Below are 21,810 nucleotides of genomic sequence, written 5' to 3'. Positions count from 1 at the left end.
TCCTGCACACTGCGCACTCAGTCTCCTCGCAAGCCAGTGGGAATTGTAGCCTAGTTGAACCGACCTGCAATAACCCCCATCAGTCCCGCTCCCTTCCCTGGTTCCTGTATTTGCCAGTATATGCAGCAGACTGGTCCAGTCTGTCCCGCATCCCATTCAATTCACATACATATCAATGGGCATTGAAGCCTAATTCAACCCAACCACCCCCGTTATCCAGCCCACACATGTCCTGGCAGGTGCCACTCTGTCTAGCAATGCCTGTCCCAGTCCTGGTTCTCATGCTCACCAGTGGGAGTGGCAACTTAAGAGGGAGGTACCCACTGTTTCCCTGATGGGCTTACTCCCTCTCCTGGATCTTGCACTCTCCAGGTGGTACTGCAATTTAGCTCAACAGTTCCCCTTCACCCGCTCCTCCACCCCCCTGCTAGCATGTGCTAGCTGATGCTGCAGCAAAGCACAACCAGCCCGCACCCGCTCTGGCTTATGCATGTACCAATAGGTACAGACAAGCCCAGCCTGGCTTGTCTCCGATCCTGCTTATATACAGACCAAGAGGTGTTGTAGTCCTTCTGGGCTGGTCTGTGGCCAGTCCTAGTTCTCACGCACACCAGTAGGAGTAGAGGCCCAGCAGGGGAGCTCCTTGCAACCCCCTTCTGAGTTTGTCCACTCCTCCCTGGGTCTCATGTGTGCTGGTTGGGTGCTGAGGCCCAATCTGGCATGGTCTGCCTCACCTTGACATTTGCCAGTGGGTGCTATAGCCTGGCCTGGCTTGACCTGCCTCTAGTTCAAGCTCATGCTGGTGGGGACTACAGCCTAGCCAGCCCAGCCAGCCCCCTGTCCCAGCTCTAATGTGAACTGGCTGCTATTGCAGCCCATCCTGGCATGATCTATACACTATTCTGGCTTTTGGATTTGCCAGTGTGGTGGTATGAACTGGCCCAACCTGGCTCGCCCCAGACCTGAGCCAAAGGTAAGCCCGTGTGTACCATAACCTGGCCTGTTCTGGGCTGTTCCCTTTCTTGGTTCTTGCGTTCACCTGCAGGGACTGTGCCCTGACAGAGGAATTCCCCAAACTCCTCCATCAGAACCTCTCCCAATGCCAGATCTTGTGCACACCAGTGGGTCCATGGGCCAACCCTACTTTGTCCACCTCCTGTCCTAGCCTTTCCTGACTAGCCTTCATCCATTCTGGTTCTTTCTGTTAAGTGCTACAGCCCAGGCAAGCCTATTCCACACCCAGATGCAGCTCATGCATGGCTCAGCAAGAGCAAAGAGCTAGCCAAGCCTGTCCTACACCCACCCTGGTTCTCATGATCACCAGTGGGTGCTGGAATCTAGTCCAGTCTGGCACATCCCAGACCCAGTTGACAGTCATGCTGAGGGAGTCTGCAGCCATGTCCAGACCAGACTGCAGTCCCCACTCTGGTCCCTGCCCTCACCAGTGGGACCTACAACCCAGTCAAGGTGTCCCTTTAGCTCCCCAACCAGGCCTGATCCCAGCCACAGAACTCTCACATGCCAGTGATTGTTCTGACCTAGTTTGGCATAGTCCCTCCCCTGTCTTGGCCTTTGTCTTTGGGTGCTGCAGCTTGGCCTGGCCCAATCCTAACTCTTGTGGGTAGGTGCTACAACCTGTTCCTGATCAGTCTGCTCTCCTCTCTGGTTCATGCAAACCAGTAGGTATGGCAGCCTAACCTGGCGTGACTTGTACTCCATCCTGGTTTCTGCACTTGCCAGTGGATTATGATTTGCTTGGCTCTGCCTAGTCTGCCCCTTTCCAAAACCAGCTCACACACTTGCTGACACGTGGAGCTACTCTGCCCAGTCTACCCAACATCCAGGCCTGGACCATGTGCTCATCAGTGGGAGCTACAACCCACTAGAGGAGTTCCCCACTTGTGCTGCTCCCAGACCCAGATCTTACGTATATCAGTGGGTGCTTGCCCTTTACTCAGCATGGCCTGCCCCATCTGTCCCAGCCTTTGCATGAGCTGGTGTGGCCTGGCTTACCCCACACCCTGTTTTAGGGTTCTAATGTGGGTGCTGCAGCCTAGGCCTGCCCCGCTTGTTCCCAGCCCCAGTCCTGGTAAGCATTGGTGAGTTCCATGGTCACACCTAGCTCAGCCCAACATCATTCCAACTCTCAAGCTAACCAGCAGGACTTATATCCATATGGTTGGGCCCACATATCCCCACTGAATCTATGCCAAGAGCTTGTTTTCTGGTGTGCTGGTTGGTGTCATGGCCCTGCCTAATGTGATTCATCCCCTGATCTGATACTCACTGTCAGGTACTGGGATCTAGCCCTGCCAGACAGACCCCTAGCCATAGCTTGTGTGTGTGCTGGTGTGGTAGTCATCCATGTTCCATGCTAGCAAGCCCAACCCAGGACTCCCATGTGGGCTGGTGCATCAGTCTGACCCATAAAGATCTTCAGGTCTCTCCACTCCAGATCACCAGGTCTCAATCCCCTCGCGTACTTGCAAGTACAATGGCCCCGTTGTTGGGTGTCCCTCAGGATTCATTCCTCAGCTACATGCACAGTAGTCTTATCCATGGATGTTCCTAGGAAAGTAATTCCTCATCCCCCCAAGACCCCAGAGCTTAGCACTGGGCAGCTGGTGGGCAAAGCCTGGTGCCAGTTGGTGCTCTGGCTGCCCACAAGCCCAGGACCCTCCCCCCCGACCTAGCAGCTGTGGATGGGGAGCTATGATCCCTAGCAGGTAGCCTGGCCTGGCATGGGTTCTGCCAGCCACAGCTATGTGACTGGGGGATCCAGACACTTGCATCACTGCTCAGACTTACCTGGACTCCACCCCTTAAGTCCACTTCTGATCTAGTTCCCTGCTAATACACCCGGGAAGACAGTGGAGGGCGGTCCAAAGACTCAGGTCCCTGCTGCTCATGTGGGAAGCCAGGACAGAGATCCAGCCCTTACGTTTTGGCCTGAACATTCCAGTCAGTTGGGGAGTGAAGCAGTCGATAGGGAATCTCTCTTCAATAAATAAATAAATAATTTAAAATGAAAAGAAGTACAAACTTTGAAGAGCACATCAACATCCATATTTCTATAACTTGAGAGAAAATGAAGCTAGAAACAGCCTTCTGGCCTGGGGCTGATGAAAAAAGAGAACTCACGTTTGGAGGACATGGATTTGGCAAAGTCAAGCACCGTCCACAGCAGAATTCATGTCTACATTTATGCAACAGAATACTACGCAGCAATGAAAAGGCAGTCAGATTACTTTCTGCAACAATGCGGGTGAAACTGACAGATGAGTGTGGTATGAAAGAAAGCAGCTGTAAGCATATGTTCAAGTAATTCCACTTCAATGAAGTTTAAAAACCACTGGGATCCCATGTGGGTGTTGGTTTATGGGGAACCAGGGAAGGCGTTGCCTGAGAGGGGCATGGGGCAGCCTTCTGGAGTGTGGTTATAGGGGACACACATGTGTGATGTCGTATCCAGCAGTGGATTTAAAATCAGCACACTTCACTGTGTGCAACTCTTGCTTAGGAACAAAGTAACTCAAACAAAAAAGGGATGGTGGCAGCCATGAAGGGGTATCAGGGCTCTTGGCTCTGGGGTACCCAGCTGTGCCCTCAGCTCTGTCCTCTGACTGAACCCCAGACTCAGGATCTGCGATAAGCTTCCCATCAGCAGATGCTGTCCTCTCTCTCTCTGTGAGCACCTCATCCGCCCCTTGGCCCACAAAGGGGGCTCTGGCCCTTCTTCTCCCATTTCTGCCTGCTTCTCTCATCCCCCAACTCCATCTCCCAGGCCTGACCCCTGTGCCTCTCCTCCCGCAGCCAGAAGACCTGGAGGCTCCCAAGACACACCACTTCAAGGTGAAGACCTTCAAGAAGGTGAAGCCCTGTGGCATCTGTCGACAGGCCATTACGCGGGAAGGCTGTGTCTGCAAAGGTGAGCAGCTGGCCTGGCTGGGAAGTGGGTGGCCAGGCCCTGGCCTGGTGCCTTGCTCTCATCAGGTGGAGCAAGCCGCTGAAGTCAGTGGGTGGAGATATGTTGGCGGATGTGAACGGCCTACAGGCAGGCGGTGGGTTTTAGGGCAAAGGCATGTGGCTGGTGTGCAGATACCGGGTGTGATATATGTGTGGGTGATTTGAAGAAGGTGTTGGAGGAGCACACAAGTGGCTTGAGAAAGGCTGTGGGGGTGTAAGGATAGGATGTCATGGCCGGGAAAGGTGCGTGGACAGCAGGCAAAGAGCGGCTAGTTTGTGTGTAGAAGGCACATAGGTGGCATATGGAAGCAGTGTGAAGTGTTCGTGGAAGGTGCACGGAGGCTGTGCAATTGACATGAGGAGGCCATGTGATTGAGGTATGCGGGTGGGATATAGATCGTGTGTGGATACTCTGCAGAAGTGTGTGGTGTGTGGAAGGTGTGATATGGAGAATGCATGTAAGCAGTTTAGAAGTTGTGGAGAAGGGTATGTGGTTGGTGTGTCCGCTGGCATGGAAGCCATGTTGGAGGCATATGGGTGGCATGGGGGTGGCATATGCCTGGCCCTTGGAGTACAGTAATAAAGCAAAGTAGCAGTCACCTCTGGGTGGTAGATTAAGGATAACTTTCAAGGCTCCTGGGGCAGACTTCAACGGGACCTGCCTTCCAGAGGCCTGGACTCTTACTCCCATGCTCCTCCTGATGTGTCCTGGAATGGCCTGGGGCTTAGCTGTTGCCAGGGAGCCAGGATTCTGTCCCAGGAAATACAGTGGGACCAGCAGGAGGCCCTGTGCCCAGTCTGTACCCAAGGCCCCACCTACTCAGCTGTGCCAGCAGACATGTCCTTTTTCCACCCCTGGTTGAGGGGTCATAGCCTGAGGGACTTAGATATGCCCATCCAGTTAGGTCACTTTCTTGGTGGAAACCTTTAGGGACCGCACCCCCACCAAGATAACACACCTGGTGGGGTTGGCCTGTGCCCAGCCGTGTCCCTGTCCTTCATTCCATGCCCAAGCCAGCTGCTCCCTGCAGTTCCAGGTACATCAGGTGTGCCAGACATGCTGATGGCTGTGGCTTGCTTTTCCCTGCAGCCTCATACTCCAGCTGTGTGCACCTGCTGTTTTCTCAGCAAGGCTGCCTGGGGTTCAGAGCACGGCTGAGTACCCAGCGCCCCTGCACCCTCTCCTCTAGGGTCACAGCATCCGGAAGAGGCTCGTGTTGTTCAAGTTTTACATCAAAGGAAACCGAGGCAGAGAGCGGCACATGGCTAGCTGGGGTGGGGTCAGTTTTCAGGGTGTGTGCTCTAGGCAGTGGGCAAGGCCTCTCTTCTGGGTGCTGGAGGTCGGGGCGGTGGGCATGGCTGGCAGTGTGCATGTGAAGGTTGGTCCCAGGCTGTTAACTTTTGCAATACCCAAACCAGCCACCTGGTGTCACCCTTGACCCAAGAGGTCCCACTGGGGCTTGGTGGTGGCTTAGGGTGGGAGTCTGGGGAGATGTCAGGGAGGAATTGCTGAGGGTGGGGTTGGGCATTTTGTTTGCAGGCAATCCCTCTACTCTGCTCAGTGCCAAAAGGCTTCGGGGGTTAGCCTGTGTCTGTCTTCCCTAGCTCCTCCGCTTCGCCCCAGTGACTCCTCAATAGGAGGCAGCTTGGGGATGGAGGCAAAAGTCCAGCAGGTGAACTTGGGCACATCTCTGGCTGGAGTCTGTCTCCTTCAGTGGCTCTAGGTTTCTCAGCTGACCTGGCCAGGACTTAGGGATCAGGAGATTCTATGGGAATGGCAGGCTCCTGAGGAAAGTAGAGGTGGTCCCAGTTTCACCTAGCTCCCAGCCTGTCTCTGCCAGTGTGAACCTGAGAGGAGGGTGAGGGACCAGCTGGTTTGGCAGCCTGGGCTGCAGGCAGGTGGGAAGGTGGGCAGTCGTGGAGAGGGAAGAAAGCCAGGAGGGCTATACTCTGAAGACACCACCAGGTGTCAGCACTGGGCCATGGAAGACTCAGAAGATGGTTCCAGTAAGGGAGAGGGAGACTCGGGCACCCTTGGCAAGAGGCTTGGGGCAGGGATGCCGGCTACTGGGCTCACTTGTGGGAGATGCAGGAATGGACCAATGCTCTGTGCTTTGGAGATCATGAAGTGAACAGACTCCCTCATCCATCCTTCCTTCCTTCCATTCATCCCAATCCCATCCCATCCTTCTTCCTTCAGCTTGTTATCAGGTAGAGGAGGGGAGGTGTGGACTAAGCTGCAGCCTATATTCCACTCACTATTTGGGTCTTGGCTACCTGAGGGCTCAAGCTGGAGGGCTGGCTGAGTCAGTCTGCACAAGACTTGCTTCTGCTGCAAGCGGAAGGCTTGGAGGAGACTTGGGGACAGATACCTGGTTAGACCTGCACAGTGGCAGGGCTGGTGCAGAGGACCATGCAAAAGGCCACAGAGATATTCTCATCTGCTTTAGCAAGGAGGGCATGCACAGACTGGGTCTTGAGGGATGTGTAGGGGTTCCTCTGTCCCACAGGTGCCTGGACAGTGCTATAAGGAAGTTCCATGAATAGTGGGAACCCTGGAAGGCAGCCTGCTGGACTCACAGCTTTGCCCACAGCCCTAGTGGCTCAGTATAGGAGGAAATCCAACATGAAAGTCCAGAAGGCTAGCTGAGAAGCCCCAGGGCTGCCCTGTGGGCCTAGCCTGAGGTCCTGACTCAGCTCACTTCCCTCTTCTGTGCCTTCCAGCCAGCCTGCAGTTACCTGCAGTTTACCTAGATCAGGATGCATCTGGGACAGTAACACAGTCTGTGATGGGACAAGTCCTTGGCCCTGTCACCTCCCAGGACCCCCAGCTTTTTGCCTTGTGTCCAAGGCCCTGCCTGGGGCCACCAGCAGCAGCATGTAGGATAGAAAGCTCTGGGTTTCTAGTCCTGGCTTGCCACTGCCTGCCTGTGTGTCCAGGGATAAGACTCTTAACCTCTCTGGTCCTGAAACTCCCGTTTCTGTAAGTGATTAGGTATTCTCCACTGTATCCTGAAGGAGTGGTGCAGTTCTTGGAGAAGGGCCCCGGTGAAGTTCAAGGCAAGGTTCCGGGGCATGGGTTTGTTTGTGCTCCCACCTGCCCACTTGCCTCTGAGCAAGCCTGGGAGGCACAGTGAGCGGGCTTTGTACTTGGCCGAGGTGTCCTCCAGTCGGTTCTGCCCCTTATAAGTGAGGACTGGGGCAGATTGTTCACTTCTTTCCATTTTTTTTTTCCCTAAAAGATTAACTTAGGGCTGGCATGGTGGCATAGCATCATCAGGCTGAAGTGCTGGTATCCCATATGATGCCAGTTCAAGCCCTGGCTGTTCCACTTTCAATCCAGATCCCTGCTTATGGCCTGAAAAAGCAGTGGAAGATGGTCCAAGGCCATGGGAGATTCAGAATAGCTCCTGGCTCCTAGCTCTGGACCAGTCCAGTTCTGGATATTACAACTAGTTGGGAATGGAACCATCAAATGGAAGATCTCTGTCTCTCCTCTCTGTGTAACTCTGCCTAGTAAAACTAAACATATATTAAAAATTTGTTTATGCATTTGAAAGAGCTAGAAAGGGAGAGAGGAGAGAGAGAGTACTTCTATCTGGGATTTACCCCATAGATGTGTGTAACTGCTACTGGGTCAGGCCGAAGCCAGGATCTTCTGCATAGATGGCAGGGACCCTAGGATTTGGACCATCTTCTGCTGCTTTGTCCAGGCATATTAGCAGGCAACTGGGTTGCAAGTAGAATACTGGCATCACAGGGGGTAGCTATCTCTATGCCATGCAAGCCCCTGCTTCACCTCTTTGAGCCTCAGACTCCTCGCCTTTAAAGTGGGACAGACAGGGCCAGGCACCTTGGCCTAGCAGCTGAAGTCCTCACCTTGAATGTGCCAGGATCCCATAGGGACACCGGTTCCAATCCCGGCAGCCCCATTTCCCACCCAGCTCCCTGCTTGTGGCCCAAAGCCTTGAGACCCTGCACCTGTGTGGGCGATCTGGAAGAGGTTCTGGCTCCTGGCTTCGGATCGGCACAGCACCGGTTGTTGCATTCACTTGGGGAGTGAATCATTGGATGGAGGATATTTCTCTCTCTCTCTCCTCCTCCTCTCTCTCTCTCTCTATATATATATATCTGTCTTTGCAATAAAAATAAATAAATCTTTATAAAAAAAATGGGACAGACAGTAAAACCTCCTCCTCATGTTCCTGAGGGATCCAATGTGATCATTTGTGTCAGATGCTCACAATAGAAGCTGGCACATGGCAAGCACTTGGCCCACACCCCTGAGATTCCACACGAGCCTGTCTGCAGGGAGAGTTTGGGAACCCCTGGACAGGATGACTGGGTTCCTTCTTGTTCCTATTCATAGCTATGTGTCCTGTGCCCCTTGGTCACCCAGATACATTATGTAGGCTCATTTGCCTAATCTAGAGTTTTTGATTCAAATGACAATTTCTTTTATAAAACATCTTGGCAAGAAAATGCTAGAATGACACCTGACATGCCCCCCCCCCCCCATCTAGGTATCACCAACTAGGCAGATGAATCCAGCAGATTCACCACCACACACTTCTAGCCCAGGCCCATGGTGATAGGTGGGGCATGGGAGGGCCAACCAGCCCAGCAAGCAGGTGGGCAGCTGGGCTCTCAATGTTCCCTAGGGCCAGGGGAGGCGCTGAAGCTAGGCCAGGCATGGCCATTGGTTATCGCTGGGGTCAGGTGCATGCTGAGGCTATGTGCTCATTTTCCGACCCCAGTACAGGAGGAAAAGGCCATTTAGATCCCAACAATGTTGGGCTTCCTGTGTTCCCGAGAGGCAGGAAGCCACCCTAGGACAGAGCAACGGCAGCCCAGCTGAGGCGGTGGCCAGGGTCAAGAACTGGACTTGGGGTTGCAGTTCTCAGCTCTGCCAGGTAAAGTAAAGGCTCTCTCCCCAGCAGGGGCTCTCTGCTCCCTCTGGGGCCACTGCTGGGCACTGTGGATGGAGATGGAGGGGATCTGGGTACAGACGGGCCCCTCCTGCGCTTGCCCATAGCTCTGGATGCACATGGGTTTGGTCCTGCACAGGCATAAACTCCGGAGGGCACTGGAATAGGTGTGTGATGCTGGGGTCCCTGGGAGGTCACAATCTGTGGAGCTGACCCTAACTTGTGGCAACCTGGAGGGGGATATTCAGGATCTGAAGGATGCTACCCTGCATCCTCAACTCTCCAGTGAAAAATGGTGCCCAGCAACATCCTGGGGCATTTGGATGCAAGCCTGGGTGGATGGGGAGGCAGCAAGAAGTGGGTGGGTGCTGATTGTGATGGGTCATGCCCTGGACTATGGGTGCTGCTCACAGCTCCCTGAACTGCAGAGCCAAGGTCAGGGGGCCACCAGGTTTGGGGGCTGGGGGAAGCCTCGTCTCTACTTCCACTAATGGGCTCTTGCTGCAGTAGTCTCTAACAGGGAGGAGCTCTGAGGCATCCATCCATGAGGGTGTAAACCACTAGGATCTGATCCCCTGCAAAGGTCCCAGGTACCTCACCCTCACACCATTACACTGGGTCTGTGATACAGGTGGTCAGATTTTGGCCACCAGACTGGGCTACAGTTGTGTCCAGGCTCTTGTGGCTGAAGGAGGGCTTGGAGACTGTCTGCTCCAGGGCTTATACGTGCAAGGAGTAAGGGAGGGAAATGAGTGTGGGGGGAATTCCAGCAGAGGGATGGATATGCAGTGAGTTCTGTTCCCAGTTTTACCTTCAAGGAGGTAAAAATGCCATCCACCTGAAGGCAATGGCGCAATCCCAATTCGCCAATCAGAGCCAGAGCCCAGGAACCCAGAGATGGGCAGCGACTAGCAGTCAGCCCTCAGACAGGACGGAACATAACAAAACATTCACTCCTTGTAACACCATTGCCGGGCCCATTACTACCCCATGGTACAGATGCAAAAATGGAGCATCTCCGAGGGGCTGTGTAGCTGGCTCCAGACTGCCCAGCTGGTGCATGAGCTGTGTCTGAATCATGAGCTGGCCCACAGGAGGCAAACAGCAAGACCAATGATGTGCAGGTGGAGTCTCCATCAGCTCCCTTCTCCCGGCACCCCTGCCCGCTACCAGGTGTTGGCACTGAAGCAGGAGCAGGAGCTCAAGCGTGGGCCTCACCCACCCTTACTTGGCCCCAGAACATCAACCCCCATCTTGGGGGTAGAGGTGGGGTCGGGCTGAGAAGGGAGAGAATCCTTCCAGATGAACTTAACTCCACACTTACTGAACCCCGATCTGTACAGGGCCTCTGCTGGGGGAGGGACAGGTGGGAAGCTGCAGTGTTGAACAAAATCTCATTTCTGCCTTACAGAAGCAGCTGGTAAGTTGGGGGTGGGGTGGGGTGGGCAGCAGGGCTAATCATTAAGGAGTCCTTAGCTCGCCAGGGTAGTAAAAGCTTTCCTGAGTGTGTGAGCTGAGGAGTGTGAGAGCACAGGGCGGGAGAGACATTTTGCACTGGGCATTGCAGGATGGATAGGAGTCTACCCTTTTACACCTGCTCCTCACAGACTCAAAGGTCCCTTTGAGGACATCAAGTGGGGGTAGAGGTAAGGCTGTGCCGAGATGCTGGATTCGGGGTGCTCAGCAAGGGTGTGATGCATTCGCTTGCAGGTGAGAACAATGTGGCTTCATAAGGTGTAGGATGACGAATCTGGTGAGAGATGGCGGATGCTGCGCTGGGGAAGGGTAACTGGTTTGAACTGATACAGGGGTTGGCAGCTGGGAGGAAGGCTGGGGTTCATTGGAGTTCATTGTAGGGACACAAGGACTGATTGCTTGCCGAGATAAAGAAAGGCAGGGAGGAGCTAGAGTTGGCAGCTGGCTTTCTGAGCTGTCTTGTGCCCCTATTGCATGCAAACTCACTCCCCGTCTCCTTACCATTTTAAACCAAATGTACTATGATTATCTCACGTGGTTTGCAGGGTGTGGGATTCCTATAGGACACAGTCGTGGGCTCTGGCTCAAGGTCTCTGAAGCAGTGCAATTGAGGTGCCAGCAGGGCTGCTTCCCCTGCAGGCCTATTGGAGGCAGCGGGGCTCCCTTGTAATATGGTGCCCTGAGCTGGCTGGCTCCTCATCCTACTGGGTTTCATGGCTGGGGTGGGGCTAACTTCCCCCTAAGCAGGAGACCCAAGAGACCCCCGACTGAAGTCACTGTGCCTCCTATGGCTGCATCTCAGAAGGGCACAAAACCGGTCGATGCCACGAATCAGCCCCATGTGTGTGACAGGGGACATGCAGCCACTGGGGAAGGTACTGTCATAGTTCCCCTCACTGTCACACACCTGAATGGTTGGGCTGGAAATTGGGAGGCCAGCAGCCTGAGCTTCAGGTGACAGCAGGAGTGTGTGTCAGCCCACCTGCCAGAAACTTCTTGTTACTTACACAAGTGTTTTCTCTGGGCTCCTGGCATAGAAGTTCCAGGCCATGCCTGGGGCCCTATTGTTCTTACCTCTGTCATGTTTTTGCTGGCAGGGTCCTGAGTGGTCTAGAGCATCAGCAGAAGCGGACAGGGTCCATCTCTGTGGCCACTCAAGTCCTCTGGGACTGTATCATGGCAACTCGCCGTAATCACTTCTCAAAGCTCCTGGCTCTACTTTTAAACCCTGTAAATGGCTCATGCATTTCCCCCCTCATTTTTTTTTCTTTTCTTCCCTTTTTAGAATTTATTCATTTTACTTGCAAGTCAGAATTACAGACACACACAGAGAGAGCGCTAAAGAGATCTTCCATCCATTGGTTCACTCCCCAAATAGTCACAACTGCCAGAACTGGGCTGATCTGAAGTTGGTAGCCAGGAAGCAGGAACCAGGAGCTTCTTTCAGGCCTCCCACATGGGTATAGGGGTCCAAGAACTTGAGCCATCTTCTGCTGCTTTTCCAAACCTTTAGCAGGGAGCTAGATCAGAAGTGGAACAGCCGGGACATGAGCCAGTGTTTATATGGGGATGCCAGGGCTGCATGCAGATTAGTGTGCTATACCACTGCCAGCTCCATGCTCTTTCCTTTTTAGTACCTTCAAGGCTCTGGAGTTTAAGCTCCTGCCTGCATTCAGGAACACATTTAAACCACAGCAGGAGGGGCAGGTGGAGGTTTGAGATCGGCCAGAGATGTCCTGCTGCCAGGACATGTGCTTGGCTTGCTTCTTGGGGTGGTGGCGGGGAGTAGAGTGGGAGGGCTCCCTGCTATCTGGCTTCTGCATAAGCACTCACATTCCAACATGCAGGGACCACTCTACACACTGTCCTGCACCTGTCCAGGGATCTTCCCACCAACCCTGCACTTGAAGATGCCTGCAAATGTCACTGTGCCAGGCAGGGCTGCAGGTCATGCATGCCGAGCTCTCTGCCAGGGGTGCTGACCTGCAAAAGAATCACCATCAGCCCTGCTGTGGTTTGCTTACCTGACCCAGGACTGCTCTGGCCATTCCCACAGAGACATGGCGCTGGCCCAGCTGTGTGGGCTTGGGGCCACTTTGTCAAGACACTGTAGTGTCCCTTGAGCCTAAGGCAGAGCAAGCTGTCACTGCCTGGGATATGGAGTTACTGAGATAGGCCAGTGGGGCAGGGGGGGAGGGAATAGGGATGGGCAGAAGAGATGCAAAGGCCATTCACAGGCAGCAGGTAGCAGGCAGCAAGTGGTGACTTCAGCTTGTGAACTGTGGCGACATGGAGATAACCATGGTGCTGAGGAGTGGTGGGAGGAGACATAGCTGGGGAAGGCCCCCCAGAGGAGCTGACTTGCAGCGGATTCCAGAAGGCTAAGAGGAATCCCACCTGGTGAGCAATGACATTCTGGAGGGGAAGAGTTCTAGACAGCAGAAGCAGCAAGTGCTGAGGACCTGGGGTAGGAGAGAACTGTGGACATCAGGAACTGCCAGCGTGCAGGGTGGGGTGTGTGGGAGGACGATGGGGCCCTTGCTGTCCTTGTGCCCACGGTGTCCGGATTGGAGTGGGAAGGCCCAGAGGGAAACCTAGGGATGTTTGTGAATGTGCAGTATGTGATGGTGGACAGTGCAGGGGTTTGGGGTGGAGTTACAGATCAGCAATAATAAGTGTGGGTGCACACAGATTCTGTGGGGGGGCTCTGCAGTCAAGTCCAAGTGAACAAATATTTACTAAACCTCTGCTTTGCACCAGGCACTGGGAGAAGGAAGGGAGAGAGAGATTGAGAGAGAGAGAGAGAAGGAGAGAGAGATTGCCCTGGGAAGTTTCTCCAGGTTGCAGGCAGTGGCTCAGAGAGGACTTCACAGCTCAGGTCATGTGACCGAGACCTTCTGGTTGCACAACCCATGGCCAGCAAAGGAAGCATCAGGGGTGAGGCTGGGGTGCAAGAACACCTGCTGGAAGGGAGGAAATTCCCCCCCACCCCGGCAGTAGGGGTGGTCTGGGAGAGATAGCAAGAAGCAGAAGGGCCAGCTGGATGGGTCTGCCTTGGGTGTGTCATGGTGTGGTCAGGGCTGAGTGGCTCTGGGTCAGGAAAGCCTTGCTCAGCACCCGCTGAGTCACGAGACGGAGCTGGGCCAGGACCTAGTTCTGCTTGGAGAAGGTGCCAGGACAAGGCCAATGACCAAGGTCATGTCCCGAGTCCCTGCCCAGTTTGCCTCCCTACCTCTCCCAGCTTTCTCACTCCTATGGGGCTGACTGTGAACCAGTCAAAAGAAGTGTGTGGCTTCTGGGGCCTCCTTGGGTTCCCTGGGCTGTGTTTGTGTGCAGTCTGTGGGCTCAGACTGGCTGGAGTGGGATGCAGAGAGAAGGCAGGGTCTGCCTGTGGCTTTAGACTGCGGTCCTTGGGGACTTAGGTGTGGCTTCCTGGCTTCTCCTCACAGCTCTCCACTCCTAGGGTCAGCAGGTCCAGACCCAGTTTAGGAGCCCCGACCCCACCCAGGGACCAGATTCCTCCTGGAGGCCGGGGCCCCCTGGGGGGTAGGGGAATGGGGTGGGGCGGCAGGGCTGGGGACATTCCAAGCTTCAGGAACCCGATAGGAAATTTGATTCCTGCGAGGGGAGGGGGGAAGTGAGTCTATGTGTGTGCATGTGTGCGTGTGTGTGTGCATGTGTGCACACGCATATGTGAGTGTGCACGTGTTTCAACTCACACCAAGTGAAGATTGTGTGCACTTATGTCCACGTGTCTGTATGACCCAATGTGAGCCGTGCTGGACCAGAAGAGGGTGGATGTCCCAGGTATGCTCTGCAAGCCTGTGGCTGCGTGGAAGGGCAGGCATAGCCTGGGCCAGTGTGTGCAAGTGTGTGCAAGTGTGTGTGCAGGCCCTCTCCTGCACCATCCTGGGGTCTGTGAGCCTGACCGGGTTCGCGGGTGTCTGCCCGCCTGGTGTGTAAGGGGAGAGGCCCCGTGTTCCTGGGAGGGGCTGGCATGGGGCCTGGGTGCTGGCTACCTCGGGCCCTGGCGGGGATCCAGCCAAGGAGCCGGCGCCCTCTGTGCCCCTCCCGCCTTCCCGCGCCCGGAGGGGCTCTGGCTGCAGGGGGAGGGGGTTGGCAGGAGGGAGGGGTGGGGTGGCGCCTGCCCGCCCGCAGGCCCGAAGGCCCGCAGGCCCGGGAGCCTCCGCAGCCGCAGCCGCTGCTCCCGCCCCTCCCTCCGCGTCCCTCCTTCCCTCGGAGCGCGGGTTGCGGGCGCGGTGGGAGGAGATTTCGCCGGAGTTTCCATTTCATACCTCGCGGCTAAAACTTTCTTTCTGTGTCTCGCCCTCCTGCAGTCTGCAACTTCTCCTGTCATCGGAAATGCCAGGCCAAGGTAAGGAGCAGCGGGCCAGGCGGGACGACGCGGGGGCCGGGCCTGGCGCGCCGGGGGTCTGGTGGTGGGCTAGGGGCGCCAGCGGAGAGGTGGGGGCGGCGCCCGGGTCGTCCCTCCTCCTCCTCTCTTTGTTTATGCAAAGCGTCGGGGCCTGATTGCGAGAGCAGGTCAAGGTGAAGGCTGAAGCCAGGGGGAATTGGGGGCTAGTGCAGCGCACGGTCTGGGCAGCGCTGGTGGCGGCCCCGGCTCCAGGGAGGAGGCTTTCACATATTGCCTCCAGTTCTCCAGGAAAGGGGAGCATGTGGGGTGGAGAGCGTTTCCATGACCCCAGGGCTGCACAGAGTCCGTTGCAGCTGGTCTGATTGGGCGTGGTTGTGAAAAAGTGTCCCAGCCGCAGGACCTGGGTGGGGGAGAGAGAAGCCGATGGGGGCTGGGCAGAAGGCCATGGAGATGGGAAGGGGGTGGAGGAAGGAAGTCAGGAGGTCCCTGAATCTGGAACCCTCTGTACCATGTCACATGCCAATGTATTGCCCTGCCCCTTTCCGTGCCTCAGTTTCCCTCTCAACATTTTCTGGCCACTTGTGGTGGGAGAGAGAAACTGAGGCAAGCAGACAGCAGGGATAGCCAGGGCTTGGGCAGAGGAGGATGCGTCAGCTTCTTAGAGGAAGGGAAACGGCGCAGGCGTTTGGGAAGAAAACTGAGAAGTGAGCTCAGCTCTGCGAGCCAGCGGAAAAGCTTTGCCTGACTATGCTGGGGAAGCTTCTCCCACCTTCTCTGCACCTTGTCGCACCACTGCCCCCTGCATCCTTGAACTCTCCAGGAAGTAGCTCAGTGTGCAGGAGGGGATGGGAGCGCGCTTGAGACAACAGTGTGGAGCAGCTGGGTCCCTCTGTACCTGTTGCAGCTCTTGCTGTGTTTCTGATTAGCTGGTGGGTGGCTTTGGGAACTCGCACACCCACTCTCTCACTCTGGACTGGTGTTTCATCTTCAAGGAAGGTGTGAGGCTTCACTGAGGCACTGGTATGGAGTGCACCGTGCAGTGCCTGACACACAGTAGGTGCACAGTTGCTGGGAGCTCCAAGGGTCAGTGCTATTTTGGAGAAAGCGTGCAGGGGGCGCCAGCAGGCCTGGGCAGGGATCTTGCTTCAGTCACAATCACACTTCACTGGAAGGGTGTCTTCCCACCCATAACCTGCTGCTTGGCATACTCATCCAGCAGAGGTGCCCAGGGCTTGGCCTGCGGCAGGTGCATCAGCTGAAGGGGACGCTTGACCTGCTCTCTTATCTTGCCCCCCAACCTCTTCATCTTCTGTTGGGAAGCCAATATCTGTGCCTCCCTGGTTCTTCTGGACTTTCCACCTATAGCGCTAAGCTTTCCAGTTTTATGGTTCCTCCCCAGCCTCTCTATTCTGGGACCAGAGTAACTGTGAACATCCATGTGTTAGGCCATTTGGTGTGCATTATCAGAGGTTTTTTTGTTTTTTTGTTTGTTTTTTTTTGTTTGTTTGTTTTTTTTTTTTGTTCCATTAGCAGATAAGACAGGGGCCAGGAAAACATGAGGCCAAGAACCCCAGGTCCTCATGGCATGGTTCCATCCCTGCTCTCTGCCCCTGGGCCTTTGCACTTCTCACTGCTCGTTGCATATTGCCAGGCATTTCTGCATCCTTATCTGCCCTCCTGTTTTTGCATTCCAACTCTCACACTGACTGGTGGCGAAGAGTGTGAGCAAGAGGGGGAACGTGTGGCCCAGAGAAATAAGGCAGAAGGGGTGGTGGCAGGATGATGCCAAAGATGGCCTGTGCTGAGGCTCAGAATGTACCAGGCGAAGCCATTGATCTCGCTGTGCTAGCTAAGGAGGCTAGCTGAGGGTGGAGAGGGTGCCCTGGCCAGCAAGTGGCCAGGTTGATGGGTGGGACTCTATATTGGGGTTCCCCCTTAGGAAATGCCACCCACCTGGTGTGCATGCTCCACCCAGTATGAATGGCAACCACAGCTCTCGCCTCCACCCTGCCCTTTTCCTCATAATGGGAATAGCAGTGGGAGCTACCAAGCATACAGCAGGACCTTGTCCTCAGTGCTTACAACTCAGCTCAACTTGGAGCACACTTGGTCCCTGTCTCTGCTTCTGCGAATGTTTATTTATCAAACCGATGATCCCTGAGCTCTTTCAGAGTGCCAGGTGCTACTCCAAGTGAACAAGATGGAGAGGGCCTGCCCTGTAGCAGGGGAGGGAGAGGCTTCATATTCAGGTGGTTCTGCAAGAGGTGAGCTAGAGAGCGGCAGGCTGGGGTAGCCAGGAGCTGGAGAATCCTGTCCTTCTGCAGCTGCTGCATGGGGCTGGCTGTTGGCAGGAGGTCTCAGTTTCTCTCCCTGTGTACCTTGACTATTCCCCCGGAGTGAGTGAGCTGTGAGACCATGGCAGGGGCCCTAGTGTCATTTGGGTTCTGGCCTCGAAAGAGCCCTCACCGCAAGTCCTGCCACAACCTGTTGGTTACTGGGTCACGCCTGTTCAGTGTGGGAGGGATCCAAGTAAAGGTGGCCCTGAGGTCTAGGCACCAATTTGGCACCTGCGAGGCCATGGGTGTGATGGATAGCAGGCCATGGGTATGACGTGGGAAGCAGATGGGCCTGGGGTTGAGCTCCACCCACTGCCTTGCAGCCACCACCTCGTGAGCTTGGCTGGAGAGGATTAAGTGCACATGGGCATATAGTGGGCACTTTTCTGCTTTCTTGGAATGACGACAGGGCCACAGTTGGAAAGGAGCCCAGAGAGCCTGGCTAGCTCTGTGTCACTTGGATTTGCTTTAGAGCCGGTGTTGTGGGGGTGGGAGAGGGGCCTGGCTCATGGCAGATGACGTTGGGGTTGCCTACCTGGTATGTCAGAGAAGGTGCTGCACCCTGACTTCCCTGATAGCACTGTGCCTATGGTTGGGGGTTCCAAGAAAGGAACGAAGGGTGGAATGAAGGATACTGAAAGACAAACAAGGGAGGCAGTGAGTGGGAAAGAAGTGGCAGCAAACCCACCTGCTCATTCCCCTTCCAGCTGACACTGGGGAGGGTGCTACATAGAATAATTTGGGCGATTTTTAATTTTCCATGTGGGTACAACTCACGTACCATGTCAGACAGAAGCTCAAATGTCCTACTGGATACATGTGTGTCCAACCACGGGCTGGGATCAAAACCGAGAACATTCCAGCACCCTGGAAGGAGCCACGTTGGTACCGCCAATGTCCCTGCTGTCTTGCCTGGCATCAGCAGAAATAAGCGTTGCCTAAGCCACAGACTGCCATATGCTTGCCTTTGTCTGGGAGACCCACTGTGACTGCTTTTTTCTTATTGCTGTGTTGTATTCCAGGGCGGGGGCTAGACCGTGATTTAGCCATCCCTCTGTGGATTGCCTCCTTTAGTTTCTGTCTACCTTGGGGCTGTCATGGAAAGAACTGTGATCTCGCTGCCAGCATGGTAGTGCAATCTGCAATCGCCACATCCCATAGAAACACAGGTTCATGTCTCAGCTGCTGCATGTGCAATTCCATTCCCTGCTAGTGCACCTGGGAAATCAGTGGAGGATGGCCCATGTCCCCGAGTCCCTGAATCCAAATGGGAGGTTTAGACAGAGTGCTAAGCTCCTGGCTTCAATCTGGCCCAGTCTTGGCCACTGGAGTTATTTGAGAAGTGAGCCAGTGGATGCAAGATCTCTCTCTCTGCCATCTGTATAACTTTACCTTTTGAATAAATAAATCTTTTTACATTTTTTTTAAAGAATGGCTATGAACATTTAGTCACCTGTGTGTATTCAGAACTTTGTAACACTGGAACATTTTCACTCATTTTTGCAATTCTTTGAGCTGGGAGGGGCTTGTGGTAACCCATTCTACAGATCCAACATTGAGACCCAGGGAAGGTAACTTATGTGGCTGATGGCACTGAGGCACATGGGTTTTCTCCGTGATTCTGGTGCTGCCTTGGGATTCATGGTAGAGAGCAATTGAGAAGGGAACAGAGTATGGGGAGAGAGAGAGGTAGAGAGGTAGGTTCAGGCATTGGGCTCTCACCCTGGGTCATGGACCCTGAATTTCCAGAGGGGAACCACTTCTGAGCTGCTCTGTGTCCCTGCTTGCTTGTCTGCCTCCTTGGGTCCTTATTTGTCCTCACTTTTTTCTTTCTCACTGAGGATTTAAACTGAGGGTCCCAGCTTCGCCTTCCTCCTTTCTCTAGCCCAGTGCAGTGCGTGCATGCACACAGCTCTTCTGCCAGCGTGGGTGACACACGGTCCCACGATGCCTGTCACTGCCCTCTCTGTCATCTGAATGTGTGGGTCTGAGTGTGCCCTGATGTCCAGCACCAACCCCCGACTTCCGTTTTTGACTATGCTTCTCTAGGGGTGGGGGTTGTGGGGTGCCTGGTTCTCACCTTGTCTTGGTTGTGTGTTCCCAGCTGACCTCAGCAGTTCCTGCCAGCAAAGTGCCTTCCGTTGTCCATGTGGGGTAGGAAAGGCTTATGGGAAGGAGCTGGCAGCTGCTGGGTGGGCAGCTCCTTCTCACCGCCCTGGCTTCCTCCTTTAGCTTTCCCTCAGCCTCTTTCCTGTCCTCTGTCCGTGCCCCAGGCCCCAGCTGGGTGAAAGGAGGAAGCTGCAGCCAGGACTTGGTCTCCACCCCGTAGCAGAAAGGCTTAAATCTCATCCTTCAAGCTTGAAAGGAGAGGAAATCCTATAATTAACCCCCACCTTCCGGTTGCGTTACACATCACCTTTCCTTCTAGGTGCATAAACACACCTGTAACTTCCAACAGTAACAGCAGTGGCCTTAGGGCTTATATTTTTCTGTTCCCAGTCCGGGCAAGGTCACGGCCCCAGGCCCATCGTGGCTCTAAGCCTAGTGAAGTGTGTAAGCTCTTTGGTTTTGGACAGACTATTGAGTTGATATGCTTGGCTGTTGTCTATAAATTGCTGGGCCACTTATAGGACCTTTCTGAGCTCCAATATCCTCATCTGTAACATTGCGAATATAAAAGTAGGGTCTGTCTTGTTGGACTTCTGGGAGTGCTCGAGTGGTAACCCTAGTAAATGTGATGCTGAAAGTTAAGTGGTTGGGTTGATGCTGTGGTAGGGGGTAAAGCCATTGCCTGTGATATCAGCATCCCATATGAGTGTTGGTTTGTATCCTGGCTTCTCTACTTCCAATCTAACTCCCTGCCAATGGCTTGGGAAAGCAGCAGATAATGGCCCAAGTAGCTGGGTGCTTGCATCCACATGGAGACCCAGAAGATGCTCCTGGCTTCAGTGTGGCCTAGCACTAACCATTGTAGCCACCTGGAGAGTGAATCAGTGGACAGAAGATTCTGTTTGTCTTTCCCTCTCTTTCTGTGTAACTTTGCCTTTCAAAATAAATAAATAAATCTTGGAAAAAAATTAAGTGATTAGCTTGCTTTACTTTTTTTTTTTTTAAATCCCCCCTGTTTTGTCCTGTTTTAGTATATGTGCTGCCAAAGCGAGCAACCCTATTTTATCCTGTATCTTAGAAGGGGTGGCAGGGAAGGGGTTAGAATGCCAGAGGTCATCCAAGCCTGCTGCGTGTGATGGGGTCGCAACTAAACCCTTGCATTGCATCTGTCCCCACCCCCACCCACCGCCCCCGGTCTCCATTATCAAGGAATATCAGGTTGCTTCTGCTGCTTTGCCTGCTGCTTGGCACTGGCAAGCTACCCCTGTGGGCCTAGTGCTTGCTTGTTGCTACATTGGAGTCACCTGGTTGCCTTAAGAAAAAAAAAAAGCCAAACCTGGCAATGCTAGGATTCCAGTTCTCAGCAATTGGGATTTAATTGGTGTGGGGCTTGCCATGGGCGGTGATGGGAGCATTCTAGGGCACAGCCACTTTAGAGACAGTTTGCTCGTTTCTTAACGAAGTTCAACGTCCACTTACCTTGTGACCCAGGAATTCCACTCCAAGGTGTTTACTTAAGGGCAACGGGAATAGGTCAACAGAAAGCCCTGTCCACAGGCGGCCATTGACACTGGCCTCTCAGGAGCCCAGAACTGCAAAGAATGCAGGCATTCACGCACAGGTGAGTGGACAGGCTGTGGAGAGAAGAAGGTGGTGCTTGCTGCCTGGCCGTGGCAGGCCCTGAATGGCTGTTGCACTGAAGTTGGAGATGCTGCTTAGGGCAAAGAGTGCTGCCCTGAGAGAGTATAGCCCGGACTGGAGTGGAGGTGGGGATTCTGTTTCTGTGAAATTCTAGAAAGGAGAAAGAGCATAAGTCTCTTGTGACCAGGAGCTGGGAGTGGGCACATGGGGCTGCAGAAGGCATAGGGGAGTTCATGGGTCTGATGGCAACCATGGCACAGGCAGATCTACCTTTTGTCAAAGCTCCTTGCAGGATGTTCTCAGGTGGTATATGTCTGATGGTGTGTGACTTCTCGCTGGCTCTGAAGGAAGTGTCTTAAAATGTCCCAAGTAAGTCTGCTTTGCAACGAGTTTCACAGCCCCTGGTCTATAGCTTCTCAAACCTCCTCCCTGCCCATAATTATCTTGGTCAGTATGGAGTATAGTGCCATGTTCTGAAAAAGCCCTCCTGGGTCCGGCACGATAGTGTAGCTAGCAGTTAAAGTTCTCGCCTTGAATGCACCAGGATCTCGTAAGGGCGCCGGTTCTAATCCTGGCAGGCCTGTATCCCATCTTGCTCCCTGCCTGTAGCCTGGGAATGCAGTTGAGGATGGCCCAAAGGTTTGGGACCCTGCACCTACGTAGGAGACCCGGGGGAAGCTTGCTGGCTCCTGGCTTTGGATTGGCTCAGCTCCAGCTGTTGTGGCCGTCTGGGGAGTGAACCATGAGATGGAAAATCTTCCTCTCTGTCTCTTCATCTCTCTGTATATCTGCCTTTACAACAACAACAACAAAAACCAACTTTTTTCTTAAAGCCCTCTGTTTGGCGTTGAGGGCCTCTCCTTTTTACTTCTTAGAGAAGATTTGTGTAAGTGTAATTCATCTATTTGAAAAGTAAACAGTTTTATTTATTTGAAAAAAGGTGAGGGCATTTTGGGGAGAAGGGGAGAGAGTGCGAGAA

General features: G+C 54.1%; 1 protein-coding gene across 3 annotated transcripts in view; it reads left to right on the top strand.

The window, feature by feature from the left end:
* The window catches only part of TNS1 (tensin 1), a 263,601-nt gene that overhangs the window by 99,941 nt on the left and 141,850 nt on the right, over positions 1–21,810 (top strand). For all 3 annotated transcript variants that reach the window (XM_040986491.1, XM_040986490.1, XM_040986489.1), the window contains exons 2-3: positions 3,814–3,928; positions 14,708–14,745. Coding sequence is in view for 2 of the 3 variants with exons in the window: in XM_040986490.1 (XP_040842424.1) it covers positions 3,814–3,928; positions 14,708–14,745 (153 nt within the window). In the remaining variant the exon portion in view is untranslated. The remainder of the gene's footprint in view (positions 1–3,813; positions 3,929–14,707; positions 14,746–21,810) is intronic.

This window comes from Ochotona curzoniae, unplaced genomic scaffold, assembly GCF_017591425.1.
Source record: "Ochotona curzoniae isolate NIBS_2020 unplaced genomic scaffold, NIBS_Ocur_1.0 contig_4514, whole genome shotgun sequence".
Taxonomy (NCBI): domain Eukaryota; kingdom Metazoa; phylum Chordata; class Mammalia; order Lagomorpha; family Ochotonidae; genus Ochotona; species Ochotona curzoniae.
The sequence above is the reverse complement of the archived record's forward strand: the minus strand, read 5'-3'. Positions and strand labels throughout refer to the sequence as shown.